Below are 21012 nucleotides of genomic sequence, written 5' to 3' on the forward strand. Positions count from 1 at the left end.
TTGCCATTCTGCTTCATGCTAGAAATGAGGATCAGCATGAATTAACGCAGGTACCCGTGAATAATAATTCACTGTCTCACAATGAAGTAAGAGGAATGCAATATGCCATCAGGAGGGAGAGGGAATTGTTTGTGTAAAGGATGATCTGGATGCAGAAATTCCTAAAACTTTTGTGTGAATGAAAGAACATGTAATACCTACTGTGTTGGAGGTCTTTCCCATAGCATCAATGAATCCCTTTGCACATAAACTCTGTCAATCAAAGCATTTAACCAAAGGAGATAAACATGCACATTGTAATTATTCAGTATAATACTGCAAATGAGAAAATGTTCTTGTATTATTTTTGTGCTGTTTTCTGTTCTTTAGGGAGCTGGTGTCCTTGAGGCTAAATTTGTTTTGCTTATTGTTTCAGGTTAGCCAATACACATTTGCCATGTGCAGCTACAGAGAGAAGAAGTCTGAGCCCCAGGAGTTAATGCAGCTGGAAGGATACACAGTGGACTACACAGAACCACAGCCAGGTATCGCTGTCAGAGGGGAAAAACAATTGACTAATTTGTGCTTGTGAATAAGAATGTTTCATTGCAATAGAAGGGGGTGGAATCCACTGGAGATTCTGCTTTCTGAAGTGTTTTTCTTGGTGTAAGAGGCATGTGGATCACAGTTGGTCTGTGCATTTTCTGTGGCAAAGTGCAAATTTGCTACCTTCAGCAGCTTCACACGTTTTGTTTGCTGCTGCTGTTTTTGGATCTGTTCAATCGCGTTCTGTACAACAAAGAAATATAAGTGGTACATTTTGTGATGTTTCTCATCAAAGCTACATATTGTTTTCAATTGCTAAAGTAGCTGGGGAGTGTGAGGGGGAGGTGGGCAGTTGCTGAGTTACCATTAGTTGGACAGCACTGTCAAAAAGTATAAAAATGTCATAGTAGTAATAAATGTTTCTAAAGTGAGATTAAATCCTTCTGTTAATAAAACGTTCTCTGGACTACTGAGTGTTAAATCAGTTTTTTATCTGACTACATTGCCAAGTTTTAGCAGGTCCCTGGTGTTAAATGTAGGGTGAATAAGGGAATAAAATCAGTCACTTTACCTACTAAGCGAGAAAAAAAAATCATAGTTCATTGAAACAATTATAATAAGCTTAAATAAACTTAAAACTGCTCACAATCAAATTCTTAACAAATTGACAAAACAGGTAAAAACTACTCAAGAAATTTCAGCCAACTTATTGTGATGGAGAACAACTTGTATGTATAGCCCCAGTATTATGATATGGAATACAGGGCAGCCTATTTGTGCACCACAGGCTTCTACAAATAGCAAAGTGGTTGTGAACAGTGATGTTGGCTGAAGAGAAAAGACCTCCTGATCCTTTTCAGAGTAGATGTGTTGGATCTCTAAGAGTGAGGATTGGACACCACCTCAGAAGGACAGCACCTCTGGGAGTGCAGTTCTTCCCCAGCACCGTACAGAAGCATCCCCCTGGATTTTCATGTAAAAATTCCCATATTGGGAGTTAATTGCATAATCTTCTAACTGAACAGAGAGAGTGTGCTTCATTCTGTGAATGAAAGATTAAGCAGTGGAAAGCTTATTTGCAGTGAATGCGCTGAAGGTGTGCAATGCCCTGGACAAATTATCCTTAAATTACTATGTTGCCTTGAATTAAAAAGCATGCAGGAAATGGAAGTTAAACAAATCCCAAGTCCAGAAGAATTTGAAGAGTTAACGTTTTAGACGAGCGCTGTATGTACAAAATTAATGCATTGCCTCATTATTGCATTTTACTTACAGGCCTTAATGGCGGTCGAGCATTCTTTAATGCAGTGAAAGAAGGTGACACTGTTGTGTTTGCAAGCGATGACGAACAGGACCGAGTGTTATGGGTTCAAGCTATGTATAGAGCTACAGGCCAGTCCTACAAACCCATCCCTCCATCACAGGTCCAGAAACTGAATGCAAAGGGAGGAAGTGCACAGTTACCAGATGTGCCTATCTCTCAGTTCTGTGAGTATGCCAGAAACCATTTAATTTCAATTCTAATTTTGAATCAGCTTCGTTCACACAGTTTTCCAATCAAACAATACTTAGCATCTGAAGGCAACAGATAGTGAGACTCTTATTATCCTTTTCAACTACTGCAATGTGCTGACAATGTAAAAAGTATCTATTTTTTATTCATTGTATATATAATTTTAGCAAGTTTAGCAGCAACTGTGCCTATTTGAATGGGGAGGCAGTGAAAGAGGTCTGAACAGATCTTGAATGACGATTTAAAAGATCAGAAACCTTTTTGGAGAAACATACTTTACCCTCAGTCTTCTCTTTTAGCCACAATTGTTATTGAAACAATGTTTTTGTACTGTTTGATGGTTCACTGCACATTTCAAGCTATGTGTGTTTAGCATTCTGAATCGACGTGCTTGCGGTGCTGCTGCAAATCAGTTTCCTACACCTCACCATATGTCGGTAGACTTCACTTGATTATCAAATGTAGATAATTCAGGTTTCCTGAGGTGATGCTCAGAGGAGAATAGTAATTCAGTAAATAAAATTTGAAAAATCTCAAAAAACACAGGATAAAATGTTAATATCCCTCGTGCCAATAGGTCATGAGAATTTGCATGAGACCGTGTTGATGTTGGGAGTGGTACAGGGTTGACACACAGGGGTTTTCAAATGGGCACCCTCCTTCTTCAATCTTTCATTGATTAGCCCAGTACCTCTCCGGAGGGCTCGACGACGACTTCTGACGTCCCAGAGCCCCCCACCACCCCCCACCACCCCATTGTGTCCTCCCACTCTCTTGATGCTATCTTGGAGCCCAAGAGAGATCTTTTCACTTGATCCAAAGCCATTGACTGCTTCTTTCCACCGACGCTGATGTGGCTGTGATGACTGTGGATCCCTAGCCTCTTCAGCAATTTGATGGCAATGTGGCTATAAGTCCCCTACATCCCCCTTCCACAGGGCAAACTTTGGTTTTCTACCCCGTCGCTGAGCCTCAGCTGCTAGAACTGCATAGCGTCTTCTGTTGCGCTCCTGTGTTTCTTGAGCTCATGTCCTCCCATGGGACTGTGAGTTCCACGATGTGGATGATCTGTAAGGATTTGGACCAGACGCCCAAGTCTGTCCTAAGGTTGGTGGTAGCAATTTCCGGAGGAAAGGTGAGTTGTTTTTTGACATCCACCAGCATTTTCCCGTCACAGGCTATGTTCATCTGTCTTGATTCTGGCTTAGGAGGGGAAGATTAGTTGGTCTGTTTCCTCCCTCGAGGATAAATGCTGCTGGTATCAGAACTGCTGGTGACAAACACTGCTGGCTTTCATGGAGGAAAGAAGTTGGTTGCTGTCCTCTGGTCTCAATTGCATAATACTGCAATTCTGTCCCGAGTAGGCAATTGAAATTTGACTTCACTTGCTTGAGTTACAATTAAAAATTAGTTCTGGATTTTTCCATGTTACCCGAGAGTGTCAGGTGTTACTCAGAGTAATTCACCCATGTACACCTCAGTGAATGACCGGGTGATGCACCAGTTAGCTCTGCTACACGGTGTCAAGTTCGGTCTTGGCTGTTGATGCTCTCTGTGTGGAGTTTGAAACTTCTCATGAATGTATTGGTGCTCTGCTTTCCTCCCACCTACAAAGTATGATTTGGTGAGTTAATGGGCTGCTGTAAATTCTTCCAAATATAGATTATGAATCAAAAAGCAGTCTCATAGGCTTGTGAGAATCATGACCTTGTTTCAGTTTGACAAACAGGGTAAGGAACACGTGTTACATGTCTTCAGGAGAATGGGGCTGATGGGATTTCTCCGTTGAGAACTGACGTACACTGTTGGGCAGAGTGGTCTCCTTCTGTAAGAAGTCCTTTGATCTTCACCTCGACACCAGAATCCTGCCAGCATCAAATCCTACCAAGCCCAGCTCCCCAAACTTCAGTCATCCTGACGTTTCAGTCCGTCAATACTCTGAATCCTTGGTCCTAATCTGCCCAATTCCCTCTTTATAGCCATCTGAGTGGCCTGTTCCTCAAGTCAGTAACACCCAAGGGAACTACTAATAGTGGCAATAATATCCACCACACCACAGCACTCCAAGTGTTTCCTTGGTCCGAAGGTTTAGTCTTTCTCAAAGAACACCCTGCAGCACAATTCTTACAGCACGTCCCTTCTATGCATAACCTCTCCCTCTGTATTCAAATACCTAGCTAAACCACCTTTATAATTTCACTGTGTTGTGATATAATATGCAAAACTGTAAGATTTCCTTTTCTACTTACTTTTAATAAAGTTGCAAATGTGATTATTAACGTATCGTTGGATCCACTTGTCACATAATGGGTACAGGATTGTACAAAAAAATGCCAAGAATGTGTGATTTACATGCATGTTGACTTTTACCTCTGAAAACACTCTGCAATCCATATATTTCAGTCAAATGAATGGGTTAAACACTAAATTAAAAGACATGTTGCCATTTGCCCCACACACACTGTATGTTAGTCATTGATGAAGTAACAAGGTTGTATACTGGAATTTTACATGAAAACCTACCGAAAGTTCAAGTGTGCTCATAGTTTTGGTTGTATTCTGTAATCTGTATTAGTTCCTTATCGTTCTGTGACCATTCAGAACAAATGTAAGAAATAGGAGAGAGAGTAGGCCACTTGACCCATCAAGTTTGCTCCACCATTCAATGAGATCATGGCTGATCTGGCTGTGGACTCAACTCCTCACATCTGCTGTTAGTTAATCGTTATCCATAAGGTTTAATATCCCCACTATGCAAAACATCTATTTAACTGTGTCTGTGGCATGGTAGTGTAGTGGTTAGCACAACACTTTACAGTGCCTGTGACCTGGGTTCAATTCCCGCGACTGTCTGTAAGATGTTTGTATATTCTCATCGTAACCACAAGGGTTACCACCGGGTGCTCCAGTTTCCTCACACCTACCAATTGGTAGGTTAATTGGTCATTAGATGATTAGGCTAGCGTTAAGTGGAGAATTGCTGGGCTGCACTGCTCAAAGGGCCAGAGGGCCTTATTCCGCAGCGTATCTCAATAAATAAATAATTGAGTTAATTGAGCTACTTGGTCTTCTTGCCAGCTTGAACCGGTGGCCATTCTCCACTGACCTCTCTCATTAACAAGGAGTTTTCATTCACAGAACTGCCACTCACCAGATGCTTTTGTTTATCGCACCATTCTCCATAAACTCCAGAGACCGTTGTGCATGAAAATCACAGGAAATCAGCACTTTCTGAGGTACTCCAAGTATCCTGTGTGGCAGCAGCAATAACTCTATGGTCGAAGTCACTCAGATTACATTTCTTTCCCATTCTGATGTTTGTTCTGAACAACTGAAACTCTTGACCATGTCTGAATAATTTTTCTGAGTCAGAAAGCCATAGAGCAACACAGCATAGTAATGGGCCCTTTGGCCCAACTCTTAATCTGCCTAATCCCATTGACCTTTACCTAGACCATAGCCCTCTAAACCCATTCCATCCATGTACCAATTCAAGTTTTTCTTAAATATTGAAATTGAACCTGCATCCAGCACTTGCGTCGGCATCTTGTTCCATACCCTCACTACCCTCTGAGTAAAGCAATTCCCCCCCATGTTCCCCTTAAATATTTCATCTTTCAAGCTTAACCCATGACCTCTAGTTCCAGTCTCACCAAACCTCAGTGGGAAAAGCCTGCTTGTGTTTATCCCATCTGTATCACACATCATTTTGTACAGGTCTATCAAATCTCCCTTCATTCTTCTTCACTCTAGGGAATTAAGTTCTAACCTATTCAGCATTTCCCTATAACTCAGGTACTCAAGTCCTAGTAACATCCTTTTCTCTGTACTCTTTCAATCTTATTGATACCTTTCCTGTAGGTAGGTGACCAGAAATGCACACAGTAGTCCAAATTAGGCCTCACCTACATCTCGTACAACTTCAATAGAACATCCCAACTCTTTACTCAATGTTTTGATTTATGAAGACCAAAAGCTCTCTTTAAGACTCTCTCTCTACCTATGACACAACTTTCAATGAATCATGGACCTGTATTCCCAGATACCTCTGTTCTACAGCATTTCTCAGTGCTCTGCCACTCATGTGACAGTCCTACCCTAGTTTGTCCTCCCAAAGTGCAGCACTTCACATTTTTCTACATTAAATTTCATCTGCCATTTCTCAGCCCATTCATTCCAGCTGGTCCAGATTCTACTGCAAGCTTTGATCATCGTTCTCTCTCTCCAATACACTCTCAATCTTGGTTTTATCTGCAAATTTGCTCATCCAGGTTACCACATTATCAGAATCAGAATCAGGTTTATTATCATCGGCATGTGACGTGAAATTTAGTAACTTAGCAGCAGCAGTTCAATGCAATACATAATCTTGCAGAGAGAGAAAAAAATAAAAAATAAAATAAAACATAATAAATAAACAAGTAAACCAATTACGTATATTGAATAGATGTTAAAAATTGTGCAAAAACAGAAATACTGTATATTAAAAAAAAGTGAGGTAGTGTCCAAAGCTTCAATATCCATTTAGGAATGGGATGGCAGAGGGGAAGAAGCTGTTCCTGAATCACTGAGTGTGTGCCTTCAGGCTTCTGTATCTCCTACCTGATGGTAACAGTGAGAAAAGGGCATGCCCTGGGTGCTGGTGGTCCTTAATAATGGATGCTGCCTTTCTGAGACATCACTCCCTAAAGATGGGCTAGGTACTTCATAGGCTAGTGCCCAAGGTGGGGCTGGCTAGATTTACAACCTTCTGCAGCTTCTTTTGGTCCTGTGCAGTAGCCCCTCCATACCAGTGCTGCAGCCTGTCAGAATGCTCTCCATGGTACAACTATAAAAGTTTTTGAGTGTATTTGTTGACATCCAAATCTCTTCAAACTCCTAATAAAGTATAGTGGCTGCCTTGCCTTCTTATGACTACATCAATATGTTGGGACCAGGTTAGATCCTCATAGATTTTGACACCAAGGAACTTGTAGCTGCTCACTCTTTCCACTTCTGATCCCTTTATTGGTATGTGCTCCTTCGTCTTACCCTTCCTGAAGCCCACAGTCAGCTTTTGTGTCTTACTGACGTTGAGTGCCAGGTTGTTGCTGTTGCACGATTCCACTAGTTGGCATATCTTACTCCTGTACGCCCTCTCATCACTACCTGAGATTCTATCAGCAATGGCTGTATCGTCAGCAAATTTGTAGATGGCATTTGAGCTATGCCTCGCCACACTGTTATGTGTATACAGAGAGTAGAGCAGTGGGCTAAGCACACACCCCTGTGGTGCACCAGTGTTGATCGTTTGCGAGGAGGATATGTCATCACCAATCTGCACAGACTGTGGTCTTCTGGTTAGGAAGTCAAGGATCCAATTGCAGAGGGAGGTACAGAAGCCCAGGTTCTGCACCTTCTCAGTCAGGATTGTAGGAATTATGGTATTCAGATTGTTGATATAGTTGACAAACAACAGTGGACCCAGCACCAAATCCAACACAACACCACTAGTCACAGGCCTCCAGTTAGAGAGACAACCCTCTACTACTACTCACTGTCTTCTTCCACAAAGTCAATGTCTATGCCAGTTCATCTTGTGTGTCAACCTTCTTGACCAACCTTCCAGATGGAACCTTCTCAAATGCTTTGCTAACATCCATGTAAACATCCACTACCTTTCCTTTACATTCTAAATAGCTTCCTTGAAAAACTCGATAAGATTGGTTAGACATGACCTACCATGCACAGAGCCATGATGACTATCCTTAATCAGTCCTTGTCTATCCAAATACTTACAGATTTGGTGCCACTGGACAGCAAACACTTCCTCCTCAGTAATGTGTATACAGACCCTGACCTCACTGCTGTTTAGCCTCCGTTCTATAGACTGTGTCCTTTTGCAAGTAAATACAGATGCAAAAAAAATCCATTTAAGATCTCCCCTGTCTCTGTCAGCTCCATGCCAGATTCCCGCTATGATCTTCCAGAGGACCAATTTTATCTGTGGAAACCTTCGGAATTCTTTGTCTACTTGTCTGCTAGAGCAGCCTTGTGCCTTCTTTTGGACCCTCCTAATTTCCTTTTCTTGCATTTCATGCACTCCTCACACTCCTCAAATACCCAATTGCTTCTTCTGTCTGTACCTGCTATGTTCCTCCTCCTTTTTCTTAACCAGGGCCTCTCAAAAAAACAAGCTTCCCTAAACCTGTCACCCTAGCTTTTTATTCTGACAGGAACACTCTTTACTCTACTCTCAAAATTTTACTTTTTAAGGCCTCCCACTTACCAAGTACACCTTTTCCATAAAACAGCTGACCCCAATCCACACTTGCCAGATCCTTCCTGATACCATCAAAATTGGCCCTTTCCCAATTTAGAATCTCAGCCCGATGAGCAAACAAATTCTTGTTCATAATAATTTTGAAACTAATGACATTATGATCATCAGATACAAAGTGTTCCCCTACTAAAATTTCTGTCACCTGCCCTACCTCATTCACTAATAGGATATCTGGTATCACACTTTCTTGCTGGGATCTCTGTGTACTGATTGCCGAAACTTTCCTGAACATATTTGACAGGCTTTTTTTCCATCCAGCCCTTTTTCCAGTATTGGTGTCCCAGTAAATATGTGGAAAGTTAAAATTGCGTACTATCATAAGCTAATGTTTCTTGCAACAGTCTGCGATCTCCCTACAAATATGCTCCTCTAACTCCTATGGTCTATAACATAATCCTATTAAGGTGGTCATCCCTTTCCTATTCCTTCGTTCTACCCACAAAGCCCCACTAGATGAACACTCCAGTGTGTCCTGATGGAGTGCTGCCATGATATTTTCCCTAACTCCCTTACTAGCAATGCACCCAACCCTAATCCCCTTTAATCGCTCCTACTCTATCATGTATAAAACAAAAGAACCCTGGAATATTGAGCTGCCAAACTTGCCCCTCCTGCAGCCAAGTTTCACTAATGGCTACAATGTCATAATTCCACGTGCTGGTCCATGTCCTAAGCTCATTTGCCTTTCCTACAATACTCCTTGAATGGAAAAATGCATAACTCTGAACATTAGTCATACTATGCTCAAACTTCTGATTCCTGACTTTCTATGTAGGCTTAACAACATCTTTCCCCACACCCTCCAGTTCAGGTGCAAACCATTCCTTCCCGTGTCCCAGCTTCCGTGGAAGAGAGCTCAATGATCCAAAAATCTAAAGCCCTCCCACCTGGATTATCTCCTCAGACAAGTGTTAAACTGTATGATCTTCCTTTCTCTGCCCTCACTAGCACGTGGCATGGATAGTAATCCTGGTGTCACAACCCTAGAAGTCCTGTCTGATATCTTTTATAATGCTAAAATGTAAATTTAATTGCAAGAAAAAGACAGGAACCCAGTAGAATTGGTCTTAGTTTTGTTTTTACGTTAAACAATGTGTGCATATATTGCGTGGTAGCATTATGACATAGACAACTCATGTATTTTTAAATATAACCCATAATGAATTATTTAAACAAAGAATGCTTAATCAAAAATAGTATTCAAATATTACTGAGCTATTAAATATACAATACTGTCCTTCTACTTAGCACCTAACTCCCTGAACTCACTTTGCAGGACCTCGTCACCCTTCCCACCCATGTCATTAGTGCTGACGTGGACCATGACCTCTAGCTGCTCACCCTCCCACTTAAGAACGCCATGGATTTGATCTGAGATGTCCCTGATTCTGGCACTCCAGAGGCAACATTCCATCCAGCAATCACGTTCTCATTCACAGAACCTCCTGTCTGTTCTTCTGGCCAATGAATTCCCTATCACAACAGCTCACCTCTTCTCCCCATTTCCCTTCTGAGCCGCAAAGCCAGACTCTGTGCCAGAAACTTGAGAGCTGTGACTTGCCTCTGCTAAGTCATTACCCCCACCCCCAACAGTATCCAAAGTGGTATACCTGATGTTAAGAAGAATGGCCAAAGAGATACTATGCACTAGCTGTTTATACCCTTTGCCCCTCCTGACAGTTCCTCAATTACCTGTTCCCTGTGTGGCTTGTTGATCTACCCCACAGCCTCCTGAATGATCTGGAGTTCATGCAACTCCTGCTCTAGTTCCTTAACATGGTCTGAAAGAAAGCTACAGCTGGGTGTAGATGTTAGGGAGCAAGAGCAGAATTCCACTATCCTGTATGGCACCCTCGCTGCTCTACTTGTGCAATAAGAAAGAAAAAAGAAAGAAAAATTAAACAATAAAATCTGCCTACTGCTTCCTTCTCTCCTCGCCAAAGCTTTTGTAAGCCAAAACCTGAACTCCCCAGTCTAACACTGGCCCAGTCACACAATGGCCGTTCACACAATGGCTTTTATGTTTTGACTTGCTGCAACGTAATTTGTTGATTTGATATTTCCATTAACGAGCAGGTGTACCTAAAGAAGTGGCCACTGAGTATGCAGATAAGCGAGTGAGCAAAGGTCTGGCAGATGGAGTTTGACTTTGGTAAATATGAGGTCATCTGCATGGGAAGGAAATAGAAGAAGATGAGGTTATTATTTAAATGGTGAAAGATGACAGCATGTGGTTAAGCAGGGGAGCTTGGGGAGTGCTTGTGCATGAAGTGCAAAAGGTTAGTTTGCAGGTGCAACAAGCTATCTAAAAAGGCAAATGCAATGAATTTCCAGAAGGATTGAATTTAAGAGCCGATAGGATATGCTGAAAATGTACAGGGTATTGGTGAGGCTGTATCAGGGCTACTGTGTGACATCTGGTCTCCTTAATAGTCTTTGGAAGTGGTGCGGAGGAAGTTCATCAGATTGATTTTAAAGATGAGGGAGCTAGCCTACGAGGAGAGATGGTGTTTTGGAACTACAGTCGACATCTCGGGCCATGACTCTTCATCAGGGTCGGCTCTATTCTTTTCCATAGATGCTGCTGGCCTGCTGAGTTCCTCCAGCATTTTGTGTGTCCTGCAGTATATAGGGTGGACTCCAGAAAAATCATACAGCAGTCTATAAAATTATGGAAGCAATAGATAAGATAAAGGAAGGAATATTGTTTCCACTGGCAGGTGGGATTAGAACTAAGGGACATAGTATCACGAATCAAGGGAGCAGATATAGGCGGGAGATGAAGAACTGCTTTTCCCAAAGTGTAATGAATCTTTGGAAACCTCCACCGAGGGAAGTAGTAATTGTTACCTCATTAAATATACACTCAGTGGCCACTTTATTAGGTACACTTGCTCAGTAATGCAAATATCTATTCAGTCATGCATATGGCAGCAGCTCAACGCATAAAAGCATGCAAACGTAGTCAAGAAGTTCATTTGTTGCGTGGACCAAACATCAGAATGGGGAAGAAATGTGATCTAAGTGACTTTGACCAAGGAATGATTGTTGGTTTGAGAATCTCAGAAACTGCTGATCTCCTGGGATCTTCACACAGCACAGTCTCTAGAGTTTACAGAGAATGTGGGGAAAGGCAAAAACACATCCAGTGATCAGAAATGCCTTTTTAGTGAGCAAGGCCAAACGAGAATGTTCAGACTGGTTCAAGCTGACAGGAAGGCGGCAGTAACTCAAATAACGACTCAGTAAAACAATGATGTGCAGAACGCACAACACGTCAAGCTTTAAGTGCATGGGCTAGAGCAGCAGAAAACCACGAGTATACACTCAGTTGCCACTTTATTAGCTATAGAAAAAATGTTAAAAAGATTGGCCCCGAGTATATCTCTCTGCAGCAACTTCAAATCCTCTGCATAATTTGCTTTTCCACTCAACTTAGCATCATCAGCAAATTTAAGAACGTGATACACCGCCCACTCTTCCAAATCATTAAGATATATCGTAAACATTTGCAGGCCCAGCACCAAGCCTTGCAGAACTTCATTCACCATTGAAGCAGAATGTGAAAAGAGTTTACGTAGTAGATAGCCATGGGCTGGCATGTAACCTTTTGAACCAAGCAAACTTGGTCCATTTATGTAGTGCAATGGTATTGCCATACAGTCTTAACTTGTTTCCTAAAGATGCCTCATCGTCTTTTTCATTCATGTTCTAAAAAGGAAAAGGTTCAAGCTTTTTTACCTGCTGCGATCTGTTGTCACTCTGCTGCACACTGTCAGATGACACAATCCCAGGTCACTCAAACCATAGTTACAACAAATTTATAAAAAAAGATTGGAGTAACTAGTCTTGGTCACAGCACCAGTGTTAAGTGTTTTTCACAATCCTGCCAAAGGCGTGGTTCCATTTTTTCCCCATTTTAAGCTCTTCTGCTTTGTAATGGAAAATCCATATACCACAGTCAATAGTGCATTTATTTATTAATACATATGCTATTTACAACCTTGAGATTCATCTCGTTACAGGCAGCTACAAAAGAAAGAATCCAAATAAAATAGAAGACTGTCAAACACCCCATGTGTAGAAAGAAAACAAAATCATGCAAGCAATAAAAGTAAGAAAATAATATTCAGAAATGAAGTTCACAAAACAGTCCACAGCCACAAAGTTCAGCTGATCCAGCAGTCCATCAGTTGCACGCCTTATCCTCAGGTCAGTGCAGAAATGGGTATATCTCACAAAGCAGTGAGCGGAACATCAGCCCATCCCCCTTATTGCCTAAATCGGTCAATCTTTGGGTCGTTCCTCACTCTCCGACCTGTTCCCCGCTGCTTTGTTCTTGGGTTTGAACTCCGCCACTTCAATTCAACCTTTCCAATCTGGCCCAGTGCTTAAATCGGCTAATCAGTTGGTCGTTCCTCCCTTTCAGGGCTGGCTCACCTGGCCTTGGTTCTGCTGCTTCAAATTGCCTCCAAGTCCACTCCAGCAATGCCAAACATTGGCTTATTCCCTACTTTCATGCCCTACGGGCTTGATTCGGCCTAAATAAACCATGCCACAACCATCCTGCACCTTTCAGACGTCACACCGCAAACATATGAGGTTGTACAAGTGGTTCAAAATCTCAGCTCAGAAAGGAATATTACAAGCTATTGATTGCAGTCATCATTTCCGAGAAAATGTGTGATTGATAAAGTAGTCTGTAGTTTTGTTTGCTGCCGTAAGTCATCACTGTGGTTCACCAACACTATTGTAAACCGGACTAAGTACCAATTACTTATTCCATAGTATTATCCATTGTATGCTACAGTGTCAAAAAATCTGTTTGCAAGTGTAAACATCCCTTTTAAAAAAGCAAATGTACTTCTCAATTATTAAGAGGAAATTGCCTTTTCCTTAGATGAATATCAAATCCAGCTTTCATAAATAAACCACATACAAAGGAAATGATATTTATTTGAGTTCAGTGTCTGAAAGCTAGAAATGGTGAGTGAAAGTGGTGGGAAGAGTTCAAGTTGAAGTTTAATTATCATTCATACATGAACATTCATAAGTAGAGCCAGCTGAACTTTATCATCTTAAAATAAGCTAAATTCACTAAGAGTGTTGTACAAGAGTAGTGTTGTGAGAAATGGAAACTTTTGCAGTATTTCAAGGGAGCAGTTTGCAGAATCATGAAATAATTTATAATTTTGCTGGAAATCACATGAGACTTTGCCTGTGTTTGCAGATGTAGAGGAATCTCTGGATGTACTGCAGTCTGATCTTGTACCATGCCTTTTTTTTATACAGATGGTGGCCAAATAAAAATTAAAGTTCCATTAACCCACATCTGATATCACCTAAAAACATAAAGAAGTTTGAAGACTTTTGTTGACCTATCAAAGATAGTTGTGTTGCTTTCTAACAACACACACAAAATGCTGGTGGAACACAGCAGGCCAGGCAGCATCTATAGGGAGAAGCGATGTCGACATTTCGGGCCGAGACCCTTCGTCAGGGCTAACTGAAAGGAAAGATAGTAAGAGATTTGAAAGTAGAGGGGGGAAGGGGAAATGCGAAATAATAGGAGAAGACCGGAGGGGGTGGGATGAAGCTAAGAGCTGGAAAGGTGATTGGCGAAAGTGATACAGAGCTGGAGAAGAGAAAGGATCATGGGACGGGAGGCCTCAGGAGAAAGAAAGGGGGGGGGGGGGGGAAGCACCAGAGGGAGATGGAGAACAGGCAAACAACTAAATATGTCAGGGATGGGGTAAGAAGGGGAGGAGGGGCATTAACGGAAGTTAGAGAAATCAATGCTTTCTGTTCCTGAATTTTTGCATATTCTGTGTATCTTGCAAAGGTTTATGCTGATGCAAACAGGTCTGTCTACTGACTCCTGCCTGCCGCAGTATAAGGAAGCATAATGCACCTCCTGGCCCCACAGGTGCGGTCTTTGCTTTGAGCTGTCCTTTGGCTGGACCACTGCAGACCTTGGACAAATTGATCAATGAGCATGTGCTGTTCAGTCGAGTCTCAGTATGGACTGGGGCACTGTGGGGCACTGATTTAAACATTAAAATTAGCCACCCATTTGCTTCAGACTGTCTCCTGGGTCTCTGATAGCAGAGACCTTGGCAGAACGGTAATGACTAATCAATAGCATGATAGGGTGGTAAGTATTAACCTGAGATATTCAAAGTATATTCTACTGATATGGGACCAGAATATCTTATGTCAAATGTGATAAATTACATCTTTGTGAAAAAATATTTACCTCTATGTCTAGTGCTGTGACTTGGTAAAAATGCTGTGTATTTTTATTTTATCCGCATTTCACCTCCTTTTTCAGGACATTATATCTACTGCTGGTACGTCTGTGCATTAGAATTTTCATATTAATCCACGATTACTGCAGAACTGTATACTGGATCAGTTTATGAACTATTTAATTGTACTCTTTCATAGTTTAAGCTCACTTAAAATAATTAAATTATTGGTCTTTACGGTATTAATCATTTTTTAATGCCTGTATAATGATGTCACACTAAATCATTCAAATTCCAAATTGCATTTGAAGTCATTTGAATTGTTGTTATAATTGTAGTATATTCCTGTGTAAGAACTTTTAAGTGTGTGTGCGTGTGTGTGTGCACAGTATTTCATGCAGCCATTATCAGTAACTCATTGACTAACTCAATAATTGTTTAGGTGTTTCTCTTTCTGTCTGTAATGTTCAAAGGGGCTATGCCACTCAACAGGGAGCCTTGGGTTTCTTAACTTCCAGATGAGTTCAGCAAAAGCCCACGTCAAACAACTCTGCCACATCGTTGCCTTGTTATCAATTTTGATATTGCATTAATAGAGTGTGGGGTTTAATCTTAGATTTTCCTCAGAGCAATAAAATGAAATTACTTTTGTGATACCAGTCACAATCAGCAGCTGGACATCATTGTTTCATGCTGCTCATTGTGGCAACCCCTGTCCAAGGACTTGCCAAAGTGTTCTGCCAATTACTTCGAACTGGCACCAAAAGCTTTTAATTAGTTGAGTCACGTCTGATCGGCACAGCCCTGTATTAATCTACTGTTGATTTGTTTCACCTCAATATGCTTTATTCTTCTTGCTTTGCTAACATGTAGCTGGAGCCAAGGGTAAGTGCTAGGTGTGAGCTGCCAACTGTTTTTCTCTCTCTCTCTCTCGCTCTCTCTCTGTCTCTCTGATGGGCTCTGTGAGTTAACATTGCAGGCTTATGTTAACATCTTGCTTTACCACTGTCTATTAAGCACTGCATGCTCCTTTACATGTCTTCATGCTGTGGCTCTCTGTCTTGTCACATTTGTGCTTTTAACTCGCTCATGCAGCAACTAGTTAGCAACTTAATCCCCCTGATAGTGTGTTTTACTCAAAGACACCAATATTTATGTGTCAGTTTTCATTGCCATGCAATTTCTGGAGGAAATTGTCCAATTATCATCTTGTGGATGTAGCCAATTTTAGGTTAACTATATTATGGTTCCAGCAATATTAATAGAGGTTTACTCAAGTATTCCGTTTGTTGATTTTTAAAATAAAATTAATATTTGGTCTTACTCATGGACAAACTTGAAATCGAATTCTCAGCTCATGTTATATTAATTCAGTTCACCAGATAAGAGGATCTAAACTGACTTGGGAGAAAGACTCCACATTTTTAATTTGTAATAACTGTGTAATAGAATCCTGCCTGAAGTACACTGAAAACTTCTGAATCATGAAAGTTTGACATAAAACAGGTGGATCAATGAGAATAGAATAGCTCTGAAATAATAGGGGGCTTTCTTACTGTTTACAACAATCTTGAAAGTTCTTTGGATCCTGATTACTGCAAAATGCCTCATTGTGCAGTTAAATGAAATTAAAGTAGAGGTGTCCAAAATGGTGCAAGGTTGTCAGACAGCATCTTCAAAACTAATGCTGTCCTGATGGACCCAATGACCTCTTTTTGTATCTTTAATAGTTGTGGTCGAGATTCAGTCAAATAACATCGCCAACATTCTTTCACTTGATCAACTGTTACATCTATTTTAAAAACCACCTATCAACCACCTATTCAATTAGCAACAATCAAACAGGTGAAAATATGAAGATTCTTCTGTTTGACTTTCCTCTAATTTTCATTAAATCTCCAAATGACATCATATCTCCAAGTGTGCAGTCCTGTCAAACTATTACAAGCATGCACTTTGACTAGTTAAAAGTGACTTGAATAAAAGTAAATCGATTAGCATGTGTAAAGCTGACAATATAGGGTATTAACTTGCTGCTTTAGCTATGTATTTTGCATAGGAATTACCAGGCTTTGCGCTTAACCCTCCCACTGGCATAGCCCTGAGGTGCCTCCTGGGTAAGTTCTGCACATGGCTCCGCTTGCTTGCTATCTCTCATTTTTGTTCAGTGGCTGAACTTTTACATCAGGGCTGCTCGTACTAATATAAGTAGCAAACAAATTAGAGGCTCCATAGAGCCACAATTGGAATTAAATCTGTAAAATATTATCAATTAAGAAATCTAAACAGCACCCTTTTGTAAAATGCTGGAATAGTTGATGTCAGAGAAGCATTAAAAAATTTGTGAATTTCACTTGTTATGTAGGAGCTTGAACTTGGTATTTTTTTCAGAAATTGCTACAGGAATGTTAAGATAAATCTTGAGCAGCTGAATGAAAATCTGTCATGGGGTTCAAGTTAACCTATACGCAAGCCTCCTTTTTGTTCGGTCTTTAAAATAAATCCAAGAAGTAGGAGAAACTACAATTACACAGCCAACCTTCTGCTCAGGTTGCCCTCTGTGTCTGAAAATCGCAATCATGTTCAAAGATTGAGAATAGATGAGACAGGGTGGCATCTACTATCAACTGATATTACAAAAACTGCTCAATGTTGCATTGAATCTATCATCAAGAAATGTAAATTTCTTCTGTCACGAATCCATGACATAAATAAGTTGGGTTTATTATTGCCACATGTGTCAAGGTACAGTACGTGTGGTAGTACAAGAAAAAACAATAAAAGAATGTACAATTAACTGTCACAGTTCCGGCTTGGAGCCATAGGATGTTAGATTTAACTGAGTAGATCTGCAGAGAGCAGTATACAACTGGCTACCATGCACCAGCATCAAGTAAATCTGAAAGTAATATAAAATGGCCCCGGTGTTTTCAGACAATCATTCTAAAGAAGAATTCCTAAACTCTTTTAGAGTAGATTTATTTCTTCAGTTGGAAATTTGAAATGGAGGATGTCATTCGAAACATTTTTGCCACGTACTCACACTTCAAGCAGGAACTCTTTTAAGCTGGGCCCTTCCACTCTCCATTTGAGACTGGGGGAGATCCTGCTCAAACTGACCCTGACTGCTTCCGCTAAGGTATTACATTATCACTGATTCCAAGTGGCTCAGAGTAGTTCCGAGTCTTACCTGACAGTGATGTGCAGGTAAAAACTTCCATTAATCCACTTGATTAAAATTAAAAGCATGTGCCCAAAGTAATAACTTAATAATATCCAGACAAACATGCCCCATGGAGTGCAGCAGCATCCATGCCGATGGAGATAAATGAACTTGCCCACTCGTGCATACTTAAGAAATTATAAATTTAAGAAACCGAAGCAGGAAAAGTCCAGATAACATTGAGAGAGATCCACCACAATCATCCTAAGGATGGAGCAAGCTCGATGGACAATGACTATGATTCTTTATATTTCTCTGTTACAGCTGCATGTGAACTTTCATTGATTCATGTGCATGGATGCTCAAATCTTTCTGAACACCGAAACTTTTTAATCATTCACCACTAAAAAAAATCTGCTCTTGTATTTTTCCTACCCAGGTGAATGACGTCATATTTCACCATGTTCTATGAAATTTGTCATGTCTTTGTCTATTCACTCATCTTGTTCATATTCCCCTGAAGTATCTCTGCATCTTGTTATCAACCCACATCGACCTGGGCTGATTTATTAACAGACCTGTCTATATTACACTTGCCATATATATGTCAAGAACATGGCTCCCCAACACAAACTGCTGTGATATTCGCTATCATAAATCCACCATGACTCTGCCCAAGTAATCCTCACAACTTCCTTAATAAAAGTTTACAGTGTTTCCCAAGACCTTTCATCAGGATGACAAGTTTGTTGTTCCTTGTTTTCTTTCTCCAGCCCTTCTTGAATTGCATACTAAGTATAGTTGAGTGCTGATTTGGTTTGCTGCCAATGGGTCACTCGAGGATCCATCTGCAAGTTCATTCTGGTTATTCATGCTAACAAAAAGGACCATAGGCATGCAGAAGACCAGTCCAGAAAGCGCGAACCACATTCCTAAGATGATGGTCTGAAGATTGCTTTATTCTCCTGATATTAATTCACCATCGTCTCCTCTTCCATTGTGCTCCCATCATCACACACCATTTCTCATTCTTCCCAGCTGCTTTTGGCCCCCTCATACCTTACCTTCAAGATAATCACTGTAAAGTCATTTGTCTTGTAACTCTGATGTGCAGCACATCAGTTATGTGAGTTGCACAATGGAATCACATGAGATATCCCAACATATGGCACTACATGTATATTTTCTGATTCTGATTTGCTTTTAGTTGCAAGTGTGCATGATGCACTGATGCCAGGTAGCAACCCTAAATGTGCAGAGAGAGGCATCTTTTCTGAGTTCTGTATCCACAGCATTTGTGAGCTCGCTCGCGGCCGACAGACGCAGCAGAGCACTTGCACCCCCAATACTTTTACCCAGTTACGAACCCAACCAATCTGACGCTTGATCTTCTCCCTGCCCCATGCTTATCCTTGTGGCCCAGGAACCACCTGTCTCTATTCACTTGTTCCACAATGGTGAAGCATGTGAAGAAAAAGCCTTTGAGTAAATTCAAAAGCCAACAAAAGAAAGCTGAGATTACCAAGAATACTCTACAGGTCAGGAAAAAGAGAAAAAAATGGTTAATGTTTCAGGCTGATGATCTTTCATCAGAAGTTCTGAGGAAATGTTAACAACCAGAAATATTTATTTTATATATTTATAACATATTTATTTATGTATCTCTTCAGAGAAGCTGCCAGGTTTGTTAAGTATTTTCCATTTTCTCTGTCTTTATTCAGTTTCCAAGTACTTTGCTTTTGGGTTAGAACTATTTCATGATTTGGGTCAGGATTAGAATGACCTTCAATGAACCACTTGCTTGTTGCACACCACTTATTCCAAGTACCTGAAAATTCCTGGCCATTATTTCTAATCTGTTCATCTTTTTATTTCTATTTTGTGTTTGAGGCCATTCCAATATTGTAGGCTGTATGAACAAAGTGAACAAATGTTTATACCCCTTCTGATTTTAACAATACTCAGTTTTGCCTTTGCACAGATTAGCCACAACTGCAGCTCTTACCTCAAATCCCCATTATAAGCTGCAGGTAATGTAATACTGCAAAACTATGGGCAGAGTTTCCTTTGATATATTGTTTTGTTACAAATGGAGGATATTGATCTGTTCATTTGAACTTTGAACAATTCATCACAGATAATTGCTAAGAATTGCTTAATAATTGCTTGAGTATACAGTATGTAAGAAAATCTATCTGAGGCAAGTAGATGCCTCTGTTTGGATGTCATCTATCTTCCATTCCTGTAATTGAATGGGTGGAAATTGGGCAGTCTCCATCATGGTAAGTACTTCTCCCCCAACCCCACCCATATTTCATTGCCTCGCTTCTGGTCCATTCAGATGCTTTCCCCCAAAGATCAGTACAAAAGAAATGTCTTCTGATGACAATCCACATGCTGAGTATTCTTGTCAGAGTACCGTAGTCCAATAGCCCAAGATTCTTTGATGAATTTAATACATCATAAAACAATTTTTCAGATCCAATGAATTTTGTTGCATAATAAACATTTCCATGCAGCCATTATCCAGTTTAACTCCAAATTAAGATTTGGTCAGTGTTCCTTGAAGTTCTGTTAATTCCACTGTGTTTCCCAGATGTTCTGCACTGAGAGATTAGTGGGGTGGTGCAGTGACTTGGACCAAGAGCAGTTCGCTGTGTCTGCACAGTGTTTCCGTATTTTTAAATCAAATCTTTGCAGCCAAAGTTTCCTTGTAGTAGGTAGTTGTTAAAGTCTGGAAAAGCAGGAGCAACTAGGAATACTTTCAGGACTGGGATAACCAGAATTGAGTACTTTAAAAATGATCACCCTGCTTTTCATGAAAGACCCTTCGCAATGAACAGACAGCCCTCCGTGTCAGAGGGAAAGACTGAACGTGCAGCAGACCATTTCAGGCTGTTTGCTGGGCTTCAAGTGTGTCCTTGTTTATTAGTTTAAATCAGCTAAGTCTAAGACACAGAGTCAAACAAGCACGGCTTGTGTTCTCACAGAATCATCCTCATACCTGAAATCCCATTAAGCCCTGCTGTTAATGCCGTCAGGAGCTTTTACATGCTACATCCACCTTTGAAAGATCTGTCACATAGATTTGACTTTTGCTTTGATGCTGCAAAGCTGAGTAGGATAGATTATTTTGTCAGTCCTTTCAAACATGTGGCACCGAGGATCCTTCAGATTGTATTACACATGTCTTCCATCCTCACTCAGTGCTGAATGTTAGACTTGACATGGATCAATATGA

General features: G+C 40.7%; 1 protein-coding gene across 13 annotated transcripts in view; it reads left to right on the forward strand.

Moving 5' to 3' along the window:
* Positions 1–21012, forward strand: part of cadps2 (Ca++-dependent secretion activator 2) — a 669949-nt gene that overhangs the window by 439143 nt on the left and 209794 nt on the right. For all 13 annotated transcript variants that reach the window (XM_073059126.1, XM_073059121.1, XM_073059123.1 and 10 more), the window contains exons 10-11: positions 416–524; positions 1801–2013. In XM_073059126.1, the coding sequence (XP_072915227.1) occupies positions 416–524; positions 1801–2013 (322 nt within the window). The remainder of the gene's footprint in view (positions 1–415; positions 525–1800; positions 2014–21012) is intronic.

The sequence above is a fragment of the Hemitrygon akajei genome, chromosome 10 (genome assembly GCF_048418815.1).
Source record: "Hemitrygon akajei chromosome 10, sHemAka1.3, whole genome shotgun sequence".
NCBI classification, from domain to species: domain Eukaryota; kingdom Metazoa; phylum Chordata; class Chondrichthyes; order Myliobatiformes; family Dasyatidae; genus Hemitrygon; species Hemitrygon akajei.